Genomic DNA, 13382 nt, shown 5'->3' with positions numbered 1-13382 from the left:
TTAGTCTTTTTGAATAAAATTGTATTGATGTAATAAGAAGGAAAATTGTCTGTATGCGGCGATTCTCCAATTGGGAGGTCCCGGAAACATTATTTTTAAGTGAATACAGTTACGCGTATAATGCTGGGTCAAGTTTCGGTATCCACAAGAGTACACAGCCCTCAGAGGTATAAGCTTCATTGCGTCCAGCGATTTTATTCAAAGATGTCTGACTCCGGGTCGACATTCCTCCCGGAGTCTACTCTACCCACCAACAATGTAATAAAATCATCTGGCGACTGCCAAACGAGCTCTCCAGGGCGCCACTGTCACGAGGATTAAAGTCTCTGAGCAAGTTACTGGGTCGACTTGTTTTTTGTCACTCGAATCATCTTGACAAATAATTAGTCTTCGGTTTCTGCTCGCAAGCGGTAATATGTCTTTGTTTTTTTATTTTAATTTTTCCCGCGGTAAAAACATGGCGCATGATCTTCGTGAGATAAGCTTGCGAACTGAAAACAAAACAAAAAATATATATATATTATTTTTCTTTTTTCTTCTTTGGTGCATTTTATCAAAACTGACCAAACGCTCGATCTACTTTTCCCCATTATCCTAACCTACCTCAGCTACTTAATCTAATATACCTAAATCCCCATCCTCTATTGTGGACAAAAATAAAATATATCGCTGCCTCTCCCATCTTAACATCATAATTGTAACAAACAGGCGCAGGAATTGAACTGCAGCCCGGTGTCTCAATCCGTTGTGTTCGCCGCACGTTCAAGAGTTTTGTCGCGCCGTGGTGTGATTGATTGAGCCAGACTATCCCATGGACGGTAATATGACAAGGTCTATCATGGGCTGTCATCTCATGACGTAAGACCACCGTGTGATGACGGCTTCTGGCGTAGCAAAGCTCCATCTAACTCGTATTCTCTCGTCATTAATATTCACCGCGATCAACAAAACAACTCTGAAGTTTCGACAACCAATACGTAGTGACCAGAAAGTATTGTCTTCAAGCCAATGAAGGAAGGATTAAGTAGATGTGATCGCACAAAGGACGAATGATCATTAACTGTAACAGATTAGTTTGGCAAGACACGACTTCAATAAAGAAGACTCATTGTTGACATTATATTCTTTAACCACTCTGTTGGTAAACCACTTGCCTATTTCCTTCTTGAACCTTAATTTGTCCAATCTAAATCCATTACTATGAGTCCTACTCTGCTGTCTTAATATGATGGCCTTGCTTATGTCTTCCTTGAAGAGAATTAGCATCTTTCTCCAGGGTTGGGTCTAAGTACATGTACTTGTACTTGGAGAAAAACCCAGTGACATGTACTTAGACTTGGACTTAATTACATGGCAAAATGACTGTACTTGTACTTGGAAAAATCCAGGTATTTGAACTGGGACTTAAGTACAGTCACCTATACCCGGACACAACCCTGTCTTTCTCCCAATTTTACTTTTCAAGGCACTTTTGTAACATTTCATGGCTCCCACTGGTGTCATTATACACGTATGATAATCTGAGTCTTAATTCATTGGAATTGTGGACACAGAAGTGGATCTGCCAGGTGTTAGATTTACAACCCATATCAATATGAGACATAATGGCAGGGTGGTGAGGTAGACATAGAAGAGTTTGATTTTTTTTTTTTCTTTACGTTTCATCCTCAGATGAAATGTTAAAAGAAAAATCTGTTTTCTGTGTTTATCTCACTGCCCTGCCACACATCTGCCTTCCATACTTCATCATGAGGCACAAAACATTTCTTCTAGTAACCAAGAGCCGTGAAATATTGAGAAACTTAAATAATGAATCCCACAAAGTCAACCCTATGCATTTCGGATAGCCTGTTAATAAAAATCAAGGTGGTCTACAATATTGCAAGCCAAATCTTCTCCAGCCATTCAAGTGAATAAACAGTTAATGAAAATCAGTCCCAGTGTTACGATGCCTGAAGAATACTCCCGTATCACATAGAGGAGTTGTCCCCTAATGACTGCTGTCCAAACATTTTGCTTCTGCAGTCCACAAGTCAATGCTCAAGAAGCCCTATACATGAAAGGTGAAGCAATTGTTAATATCATGATTCTACAGTTAAGGAACAGCCAAATCGGAGTCAGTGAGTACCCTGGGAGATACAAGCATAATCAAAATCCTTTATTTACATTGAAAAAAAAAAAAAAAAAAAAGGGAAGTTGTGCCAGATGCACTATAGCACCTGAAGTTAAAAATGTGAAAAAAGTGTCAAACCAGCAAAAGGGTTCAAACAATCTTTAACCCAATTAGCAAGATCTCTCTCTTTATATTGAATCAAGTCTACTGGCATTAGCCAGAATAAAACATAAAAAGAACTTCTGTCATAGTAAAAATGTTTAAAGAGCAAAATGCTCTCCTGCTTGGGTGGATGGCTCAAACATGATTTTTCCGTCACTTCCAGAGCATAAGCACACTTAAAGCTCTTATTTCAGAACAGCACAGCCCATTGGAGGAAAAAGGAAATGGTGTTGCCTATGTCTAGGCTGCTCACTGGTTATGTCTTATGGGTGGCGAGTCCAATATATATCACAGACGGGAGGCCACTAGAACCATCTCTCTTTGTATCACAGCCCCCCTGGTCGTGATCACAGCACACTCGGACAAGTTGTCGAGAATAGACGAGGAAGGACACTAGTATACTTTCTAGGGAGCGGGGATCATAATTACATTCTTTCGTGAACACTCACTCCCTCTCTTCATCAAAACACAAAATCGAGAACTGGCATAAAAGTCCGCAGGTTTTTCTCGTCTGTTGCGATATCATATCCCCAGTGATTGAGCGCCTTGGTGCAGACTTTCTGTATGGCTTTGACCTCTGACCAGGCCAAGTCTTTGCGCCAGTGGACAGGAGCGGTCTTGGAGTCACGGAAGGTGCTGGAGACGCCTCCGATGGTCTGCTGTGTGTGAGTTTTCAGGAACTCTTGTACTTGTGGGTGGTACTGCAGGTGGAAGAATTCGAAGAGCTCTTTGGTCTTGTTGTAAGGGTTGAATGATAGATCTTCATATCGGATAACTCTGCAATGGAAAGAAAAATGGAGATTCTGAAGTAATACACAGAACAAAGAAACGATGCTGGACACACGAATTTCTTTCTATATCAAAACCAGCTTACTTCATGTGGGGAGCATTATGATTTCCAATATCAACACTCTCCCCCCCCCTTTTTTTTTGTCAACAAAAACATGACATCCTTCTTCAGTGACAACCCAACAATGACCTGAAATCATCTGCATAACCAAACAAACACTTGGCCACAAACCTGAAGTTATTTGGATACTTCCTCTTGAAGATCTTGGCAGTCTCATAGTCACTTTCTAGATCCTTACAGAGACGAGCAGGATCGCTGCAGTCTGGGTTTCCGGGACACCAATCCCGGTGATGCCGAGACTGGATTGTCCCTCGAGGATCCCGGACCAAAAGTAATATCTGAGTGCGTAGGCTGGAGGAAAATTGTTCTAGTAAGCTAGAATTTATGTATGTGTAATAAACACTTGAAACGTCTGTTCAATAATGCAGAAGTAATCACCAGGAAAGTTAAACTAATGAAGCAGAGCGCTTTTGCATAATTACATCTTCAGTGTATAATACAAGAAAAAGTGACAATACAGCTACGAGCAGGGCCTAAGTTACCTAGCTTACTTAGAAAAAAAAAAAAAAAAAAAAAAAAAAAAAAAAAAAAAATATATATATATATATATATATATATATATATACAGTATATATATATTATATATATATATATATATATATACATATATATATATATATATATATATATATACTGTATATATATATATATATACATACCAGGTCTCAGCCACATTGTCATTTCTTATTGTAATGAGCATTGAATATGGTAAATATAAGGCCAGCAATACAATTTTCTCAAAATATTTACAGCTTGCCTCAAAAATATTTTCAGAGAGCTGAGACAGGAAAAGTTAGAAAATTGAAATTTCAATTGCTTAAGATTTACAGATTATATGATTCTCATTTCAGAAACACCAGAAGACTTACAGAGTATACTCAATGGTCTCAACATGGAAATTCTCAATATAGGGTTGATGATAAAAGTAAAACCAAAATCCAACTTTTAAAAGTTCAAAGTAAACAAATCTACTTGATGGTGAAATTCAAGGAAATTGAAGTATATAATTACTTGGCTTAAATGCTAAAACTGAATAAATCTGATTAAAGAAATAATAACTCAACTGCTGAAATTTATCAAAATTTATTAAATAATAAGATGCATCACTAGTTGGAAAAAGTTTGGTAAATATTGAAACATGAAAAGCACATTACCTATATGTCTGAAACACAAAGTTTACAGCCAGGAACTTGGACAATGATGATGATGTCAGAGATAGAAATAAAGAATGTACAGAGGACAATAAAGAGGATCATGCTGGGAACAATATTGAGGGGTAAAAAGAAGGCACATTGGCAAAGAGAGCAGATGGAATGAAAGATATTGTGGAGGCGATATTGGTTAGGGAATGGAATTGGGCAGGACAAGTAACCAATAAGGAGATGGCAGATGAAGTGTATCACTAACTGGACACCATGAGATGGGAAGTATGGAACAGGGTGACAAGACAGAGATATTAACTGAAATTATTTCTGCAAGAGAGTAGGAAAGTGCCATCTTTGTATGGTTTAATTAAGAGGGAAGGAGTGAAGGAGAGGCATTGCATGTGATGGGATCTGAGAAAGGGGTGAGGATTTTCCTCCCTCCCTTAGGCTTAGCCGCTTCAACGTGCAAGTGGGAAACCGCTGTGGAGGAGTTTCCTCACCTGCGGTCCTCGAGAAGGGGCTGTGCGAGCTTGAGGCGCAGGCGCACCGTCTTCATGGATTGGAAGGGGAAGGTCTTGCAGACGCCCGATAGGAAGGTCGGATCCCAGCAGAGGTCCGGGTATTGATGGCAGAGCGACCAGAGACGCTCGTTGTGCAGAAACAGGTACTGGTGGGAAGTCCCGTAGTCCAAGTATGACCCTGAAAACAATATCATCTTACATGAGTCATCTGACTTGCCTGCAAGAGGGTACCACTTCAATCGACTGAAATACCATACATTCACACAAGGACAACACAAGATTTGTCGATGAATTTTTAATCCAGTTGTATGCACTTGTACATGCACACACACACACGTCATCCCCTTCATCCCATGAAGTGTATTTTCTAGGAGAACTAACCTAGATTCGTGTAGTTACAATGAAGGAGGGCCTTCAAGTTCATGATGGCCTTCTCGCCCAGTTCACCGCCACGGACCTGTGTGATGCCGAAGTCGAGGAGGGGCTCGTAATGGTAGTACGTCGCCGGATGTGACTGCAGCAGGTCTCCTGTAGGAAGAGACAAAGGAAGAACACGACGACGATGACGACGACGAGTGTGAGTAAGAATGCAATTTGCCAAGATGAATGAGATATCTACTCCATTCGAAATATGATAATCATTATTTTCTACAGAAGAGAGGGAAAGGATTATGCTGAATGACACATTTACTTCATTTGAGGCATTTTTACTATTACTAGTATTTATTTCATTATGGGAAGGAGAGAAGGGGAAGGGGAGGGAGAAGGAAAGGGAGAAAGAAGAGGGAAGAGGATAAAGAGATAGAAGGAAGCAGGTATGGGAAGTGTTGAAGAAAAGACGAAAAGAAAAAAAAGTGGAAGAGAGGAATAAAAGGAAAGAAAAAGGGTGGGGCGGGAAGTGACAATAAATGGTAGAGGAATGGGAGGAAAGAGAAAAAGTGAAGGATAAAGGTTGGGATAAAGTGGGGAAGGTAATGGGTTAGGATAAACTGGGGAAGAAAATGTGGGGAATGGCAGAGGGGAAAGGAAAGGAAGAGGATAGAGAAGAAAAAAGGAAAGGGAGATGTAACAATGAAGAAAGAAAAGAGAAGGAAATAAAGGGAAGGAAAGTAAAGCAAAGGGGAGGGAAAGGAAGGGGAGACTGGGAATGTACATCAGGGAAAGATAAGAAACGAGACAAAGGAAGAAGGAGAAAGAAAATAAAGAGAAGAGGTAAGAAGACCCAAACGAGAATGGAATACATCCCAAGAAAACAAAACACAACAGAAGGGAAATCGACCTAAGACGTGGGGGAGAGAGAGAGAAGAAGAAGAAGAAGAAGAAGAAGGACTTATATGTCAGAGGGATCTCAACATGCTGAAGAAGGAGGAACCAGAGGAACACCTACCGAGGAAGGTCGAGCCCGACCTCCACGAAGTAAGGACGACGCTCATGACGGGCTTCCCGCCTGTCTCAGGAGTGAGTTCGTCCATGGACCTGTTAGGGAGACATTCCCGAAGTAAGTTCACTGGTGCGTCACGATGTCACACTATGCGACGCCGCCGGATGCGGCCAGATGACGTTTGCAAGTTCAATTATCTTAATAAAATCACCTGGCGACAGTAGCCAGAACTTGATATAACGACCACCTGGTTAAGACACACTCATACCCTTCCGAGTCTAATGACTCATAAGGGAGACGTTGCTGTCGCCAACAATAAGCCGCAACGGCGGCGCCGGGCAGTGTGACATCGGTTTTCATGTTCCTGTTTACATGAAACCCTCCCAACCACTTCAATACGGAGGCGGTGGTAACCTGTGTTCAGTTATGGAGGAGTTGAGAAAGATAAACTTAACGAAGCGAAGCGCTTTCGTGTATTTACATCTTCAGTACATAGTACATAGGAAATACATAGAGTACATACAAAAGTACATTGAGTACACAGAAAAAGAATGAATAGATATAATGTATATAGTGTTGTATGCCTTCTTTTTCTATATATTTTGCAGTGATGTAAATATACAAAAGCGCTTTGCTTTAAGTTTTTCTTCCCTAATGGTCACTCTTACACACACACACACACACACACACACACACACACTCACACACACACATACACACACTCACACACGGTCATACCACTCTGAACACACCGCTTCTCGTCCGATCAGCGAAATTAACCAGCGTTGGGTCTGGTTAGTACTTGGATGGGTGACCGCCTAGGAACACCAGATGCTGTTGGTATTTAAATACACACACCTCGTGGCGCTGTGGTTAGTTCTCGCCTGCCACTACGGTGGTCCGGGTTCGACTCCCGCCCAGGGCTGAAATAATTTCAGTATCCCTGCGCTGCGGGGTGTTACTCCAACTCTCGTGGGCGGGGAGTTGGGTGTGTGTATGCGTGTAAGGTCACAGTATTACCCATAGATCGGTCATACGAGCTCTGAGCTCTCATCCGGGAGGTTAATAACAGTCGATCACAAGTCCAACACGTGATCCAAGACAATGGTGAATCACACACACACACACACACATATATATATATATATATATATTGTGAGAGAAATATAGATGAGGAGAGTGGTGTAGATAAAATCAAGGATGTCACTTTTATTCTCTTACGTTTCAACAGTCTCCAAGGACTCGAACCTTTGCCTTAGCGACTGCTTATTATGAAGCAAAGACATTAGCACTGAGCCAACCAGACCCTATCAATGTCTTTGCGGTGGAGCTCATTTCTATTTGTCACAATGACACTCATATGGGGTCTCGATCGATTAAGAGCCAATTTTTACCGGAGTCCGCCCCGTTCAGTTGAACAGAATTGTCTGGTCTCAGACTAAACAAAAATTCAAAGATTTTTTTTTTTTTTTTTTTTAACGAGTTGAATGGGTTATGGAAAAAAAAGAGGATTAAGAACTACGGGGCCTCGAATTCGGTCATTCTGAGTTGAACAAAACCGTCTGGAATGATACCAAACGTTGCCTCTGATGGATTAGAAATAATTGACTTGGGATATATGGCGGTCTTAGTCTGCCAGCCGGAGAGCTTAGTGCTTCCAAAATTCCGAACTCGGGTGAATAAAAATATGCATAAATAATAATAATAATAATAATAATAATAATAATAATAATAATAATAATAAATATATAAATAAATAATAATAATAAACAGGGCTTCCAAAATGCCGCCATTGGAGAAAAAAAAAAAAAAAACCCGCCAGAGTTCACGTTTACACGTTGTATATACAAACTCCCTCCTTGTACTGTATGTGTATATAATGGAGGAATCTGGCATTTGGTCAGTTTACATTTACTGTACGGTTCACATTTGTATACTAATATGCCTCCATCATGTACGTACTCATTTCCGTGTAAGAATACAAGTCAGCCTAAGCGCAAAACTGAGACGCAGGTGACATAGGTGACATAGGCGACGCAGCACAGATCAAAGGCAGACTTCCTGTTACTGAATTGAAGTTCAGTTTGAATTTTTCTCAATTGAAAATTTCTAGATCAGCGTTTCTCAACCAGGGTTCCCCCGGAACTCTAAGGTTCCGCAAAAGGTCCCTAAGGTTCCGCAAAAGGTCCCTAAGGTTCCGCAAAAGGTCCCTAAGGGTTCCGCAAAAGGTCCCTAAGGGTTCCGCGAGAACAAGTGAGATAAGCTAATGCACTTTTGATTTTTTATTTAATTTCATATACGTAATATAATTAAACACGCACGACATATTCTTGGTTATTGTAATAATGTAATATAGACATCATCCTATCTAACCTATTATTACGATGAAAATAAAATGAGAAAGATATGGTATATATATATATTTTTTTTTGCGCTGGGGTTCCTTGAGACATGCAATTTATTTTAAAGGTTCACAAGGGTAAAAAGGTTGAAAAACGCTGCTCTAGATGTATTACTTCAGTATCTCGAGTGAGAGGGAAGTTCAAAGTGCATTTCAATTCAGCAACAGGAAGTCTGCCTTTGGTCTGTGCTGCGTTGCCTGCGTCACCTGCGTCGCCTGTGTCACCTGCGTCGCCTGTGTCACCTGCGTCGCCTTTGACACCTGTGTCACCTGCGTCGCCTTTGACACCTGTGTCACCTGCGTCGCCTTTGACACCTGTGTCACCTGCGTCGCCTTTGACACCTGTGTCACCTGCGTCGCCTTTGACACCTGTGTCACCTGCGTCGCCTTTGATACCTGTGTCACCTGCGTCGCCTTTGACACCTGTGTCACCTGCGTCGCCTGTGTCACCTGCGTCTCAGCTTGACCTTAGACTTAGCACGCGGTTCTGACCTGACGTTGAGCTTGGGATGGAACTCGTAGTCCTGCATTTCAATGTGGTTCTTCTCTCTCTGCTGCTTGATGGCCGCTTTCGTCTCTGCCTCGACATCTTCCCGCCATTCGTCTGAGCCCAGCACCTCTGAAAATGGACTCAGGTTAGTAACGTCTCCCCACTAAAGTCTCTACTTACTAAAGTCTAGCTCTAAGACTTATTTTGACTAAGCACACCTGCAACATGACTCAAATTAGTATCATCCCTTAAGTCACTACTAAAGTATATTTTTTGGGTTTAATCTGCAAATGAACTCAAATTAGTACCTTCCATTAATTCTCACTACCCAATTTTATTTTCAGATTTTATTCTGACTTGGGTTAAGATATTTCTTGGGTTAAGTTTCCAATTACCAATATCTACTTGTTTTTTTTTCTTTTGCTAACATCAGTCGATCTTTACCAGCTGAGGAAAAGTTCTTGTAGTAAAAAGGTTAAATTGTGTGTGAATTCGCTTGTTTCCGAGACCCCGACGTGAGTGATATTGAAATGCCTAAGTTTCACCCTCTTGCTATGTTATGGTGAATCGTGTAATGTGTGTGCGACAGTAAACAAATGCTTCCCGTTATACTTAAGGTATTACATGCAACACGACAAAACCAACAGCAACAACAATAATAATAATAGTAATAATAATAATAATAATAATAATAATAATAACAATAGTAATAATAATATAATAGTAATGATAATAATAATAATAATAATAATGATAATAATAATAATAATATAATAGTAATAATAATAACAATGATAGTAATAACAACAACAATAATAATAATAACAATATAATAATAATACTAATAATGACAATTATATTACTACTATTACTATTACTGCTACTACTGCCACTACTACTAAAATAGCATCAATAATAATAATAATAATAATAATAATAATAATAATAGTAATAATAATAAGAATAATGACAATAACAATAATGATAAAATATTACTACTAATAATAACAACAACAATAATAAAAACAATGACAACAATAACCATCACCCACATGCGATGGTGCCAAACCTTACCTTGGGCGTAGACATCCTTCGCTCCCGTTCCTGTTCCTGTTCCTGTTCCTGTTCCCGTTCCCGTTCCCGTCAGGTCCTCCCCGCCATAGTTCTGTAAAGAAAAAGAGCAACCGTGACCTGGAAGGCTGCTGTTACTGCATCGAACTGCAGAAGCTCTCTGGGGGGAGGGGGAGGGGAGAGGGGAGAGGGGAAGTCGGGGGGGGATTGGGGAGGGGGGACTAGGGAGGGGGAGGGGAGAGGGGAAGTCGAGAGGGGACTAGGGAGGGGGAGAAGGGAAGAGGGAAGGGGGGGGACTGGGAAGGGTGAGAAGGGGAGAGGGGAGTGGAGAGGGGGAGAAGGGAACTGGGGAAGGGGAGAAGGGGACCGGGAAAAAGGGGAGAGAGGACTGGAGAGTGTGAGAAGGGGACTGGGAAAGGGGAGAAAGGAAGAGGGGAATGGAGAGAGGGGACTGGGGAGGGTGATAAGGGGAGAGGGTAGTGAGGAGGGGAATGGGAAGGATGAGAAGGGGAGAGGGGACTGGGAGGGGGAGAAGGGTGGGGCTATAGGGAGGGGAGAGGGAGGGGTGGGGTTAGAGGAGGGGAGGGGAGAGAGGGAGAGGGGGGAGGGGCAGGAGGGGGGTTAATAACATAGCGGTGAGTCATCAGGAGTGGACAGGAGCGATCTGACCCACCCAGGGAGACGCTTAGCTGTCTCTTAACCGGACAGCCGGGGCGAATGACAGGTACTGTTGGTGTACTATAATACACAGGATAAAATTGAATATAACATAGACCAGGAACCATATATCGCATGGTATATAATATATACAGTATGCAGGGGAAAATATGAACTGAAATTCGGACCTTGACTGAATTTGCACGAGTTCGAATGAATTTTCAGATCCCCCGGATATGTAAGCTTGTTTCTGTGTTTCTAATTTTGCCTTTTTATATATGGATTTATATAGATTTGCTGTTCTATGTGCTATGGTTTTTTAGTGGATAGCCACAGATTCTGACTTACATGATTAGCATCCTTTGACGAGTGCTTGTGACGTTAAGCAATTTTCTTTTCGAATGTATCTTTAAATTCAATACAAAACTCACATTTCATTCCAGCGGGTGAGTCTACTAGCCATGACTTACCAACCTGACATTAAGGCATGAACTTTCTCTTTCTAGTTTTATTATGTTGATTTGACTTCTCTCCTTCCTTCTAGGTCTGTTTTCCAGTGGAGGTTACGCCCCTGCTATTAATTTTCTTATATCCATCGTAAGAATGCATTTTTTTTTATATATATTATTAGAAAATAATATAGAAAAAATCGCCCCGAAATAGATACAGGTTGGCGTTATAACCACTAAATTACGGAAAAAATAATTAAATTTTATATTTCAAACATTTCGGAGCGTACGGGCGGTTGCCAATTGCTGATGTCGACTTTGTTGGAAATACAAGATTCGCATATTCAGTAAACGGTCTTCCTGCGCAATGAGATGCGCAATGGACGAAAATAAAAATATCAAAGTCGATGTAAGCAGTCGATGTTTTTCTCATACGCTGTTATAATCTAATGTCATCTATTCTCAAGTGTCAGAAATAAAAAATAGATGTTTATTTTATGTTTTACCAATAAAATTACCAATCGCCAATATAGACCATAACCTTCACAGATAATCGCCCGAGTATTAATCACAAAATGAATCGCATTTGCGAGCGGGCGGACGCTAATATTTTTTCCTGCATAGTATGATTGCTATGCAACATGTAATATGCCCCCACAATTTACATGCAGATTCAAATTTCATATACAAATCATATATAAACACAAAATACGTTTTATATGATAGTACAAGGCCCAGTTTGAGTGACCGTGATTGCAGCATATAATATATACTACACAATTCACATATGGAAAACAATTCGGTATATTAATCATAATCTCATTTCGTGTTACCTTATATTTATCCTATTTCTTTTCGTTTTTCGCTCCATGTCTCCTGTTTAATCTGATCCAAGTTTTCGTTACTGTGGCTATACAGAGGACCTCAATTATCATCTTTCTCCTTCGCTTCGATGGTTCCTTTCCCGAAGTATCTCGGCTTGTTCCAAGTTCGTAGTGTGTCCTTCACCGTCTATGTGACCCACTAGCTCGTTGGCCGGAAGTTCTGCGGTTTCCCATGTTTACCTCATGTTCCCTATGTATGGTCGTCATTCCCTGAACGGGTTATCACACTGGGCTTCCACGGGCCTCATCACCAGCACCGACCGTTGCGAGTTCGTTTAAGTAAAAACGACTTCGGTTACAATATTTCCTGTTTCAAATCTCCAAATGTCAAATTATATTTTTCCGTCATATATAGCAAAATTGATTGATGAACTAAGATTGTAAATCTATGCGAATGTTAGACATATTGTTGAAACGTTCTTAGAAAACTCTAGACTTCTGTAAGCGAAGTCATATTCTAGTTACTCAAACGGAGGTTGGAGGTTGGATGTCGAAGGAAAAATAGCCTAGTGTGATAACCACTTTATGGCTCTCAGTATACACAGAACTCATCGTAATTGGTGAAGGGCATCTTGTATTTGACACTGAGGCCTTTGTTCTTCTTCGTTGGTCTTGGCCTTGCGATCTGTCTTGTCCTTGTCCTTGTCCTTTGTCAGACGCCAGTCAGGAACCACTGTTCGGTATGTGTGCAAAGTGGGAGTTGAAGATCAATTGTGCCAATTACCCGAACCATCTCGCTCTCTTTCTATCTTCTCTTCTCTCTCCCACCTCCCTCCCTCACTCTCTCTTTCTCCCCTCCTTCTCCTCTCTCTCTTTTTCCCTTTCTCTCTATCTCCTCCTCTTCTTCTCTCTCTCTCTCTTTCCCTTCCTCTCTCCCTCCTCCTCCTCCCTCTCTCTCTCTTTCCCTTTCTCTCCTCCTCTTCTCTCTCTCTTTCCCTTTCTCTCTCTCTCCTCCTCCTCCCTCTCTCTCCTTCTCTCTCTCTCTCTCTCTCTCTCTCTCTCTCTCTCCCTCTGTCGAACATGTAGCTCTCTCCTCAGTAACGTCGAGAGTTTCTTCGGATATTTTTTTTTTTTTTAAGTTTCCATGAAGTAACGAATTTTGAAATAAAAATAACGATCACCATAGACTTGAAAAACCATGCAGTGAGCGCTGAAACAATTCGTTATTTTAAGAGAAAGATAACTTTATGGATAAGGA

General features: G+C 40.9%; 1 protein-coding gene and 1 pseudogene across 1 annotated transcript in view; one reads left to right on the top strand and one right to left on the bottom strand.

Annotated features, from left to right (window-relative positions):
- Window positions 1–348: 348 nt before the first annotated feature.
- LOC143041480 (carbohydrate sulfotransferase 4-like) overlaps window positions 349–13382 on the bottom strand; it is a 47115-nt gene continuing 34081 nt past the window's right edge. The window contains exons 3-9 of the mRNA XM_076213391.1: window positions 10198–10288; window positions 9126–9252; window positions 6239–6327; window positions 5233–5379; window positions 4831–5029; window positions 3297–3476; window positions 349–3052 (exon numbers count right to left, since the gene is read on the bottom strand). Of these exons, the coding sequence (XP_076069506.1) occupies window positions 2737–3052; window positions 3297–3476; window positions 4831–5029; window positions 5233–5379; window positions 6239–6327; window positions 9126–9252; window positions 10198–10288 (1149 nt within the window). The 3' untranslated portion in view covers window positions 349–2736. The remainder of the gene's footprint in view (window positions 3053–3296; window positions 3477–4830; window positions 5030–5232; window positions 5380–6238; window positions 6328–9125; window positions 9253–10197; window positions 10289–13382) is intronic.
- LOC143041733 (5S ribosomal RNA) lies at window positions 6957–7075 on the top strand (annotated as a pseudogene).

This window comes from Oratosquilla oratoria, chromosome 31 (genome assembly GCF_046742065.1).
Source record: "Oratosquilla oratoria isolate Oo_2021 chromosome 31, ASM4674206v1, whole genome shotgun sequence".
NCBI lineage: Eukaryota > Metazoa > Arthropoda > Malacostraca > Stomatopoda > Squillidae > Oratosquilla > Oratosquilla oratoria.
This window is presented reverse-complemented; position numbering and strand designations above follow the sequence as displayed.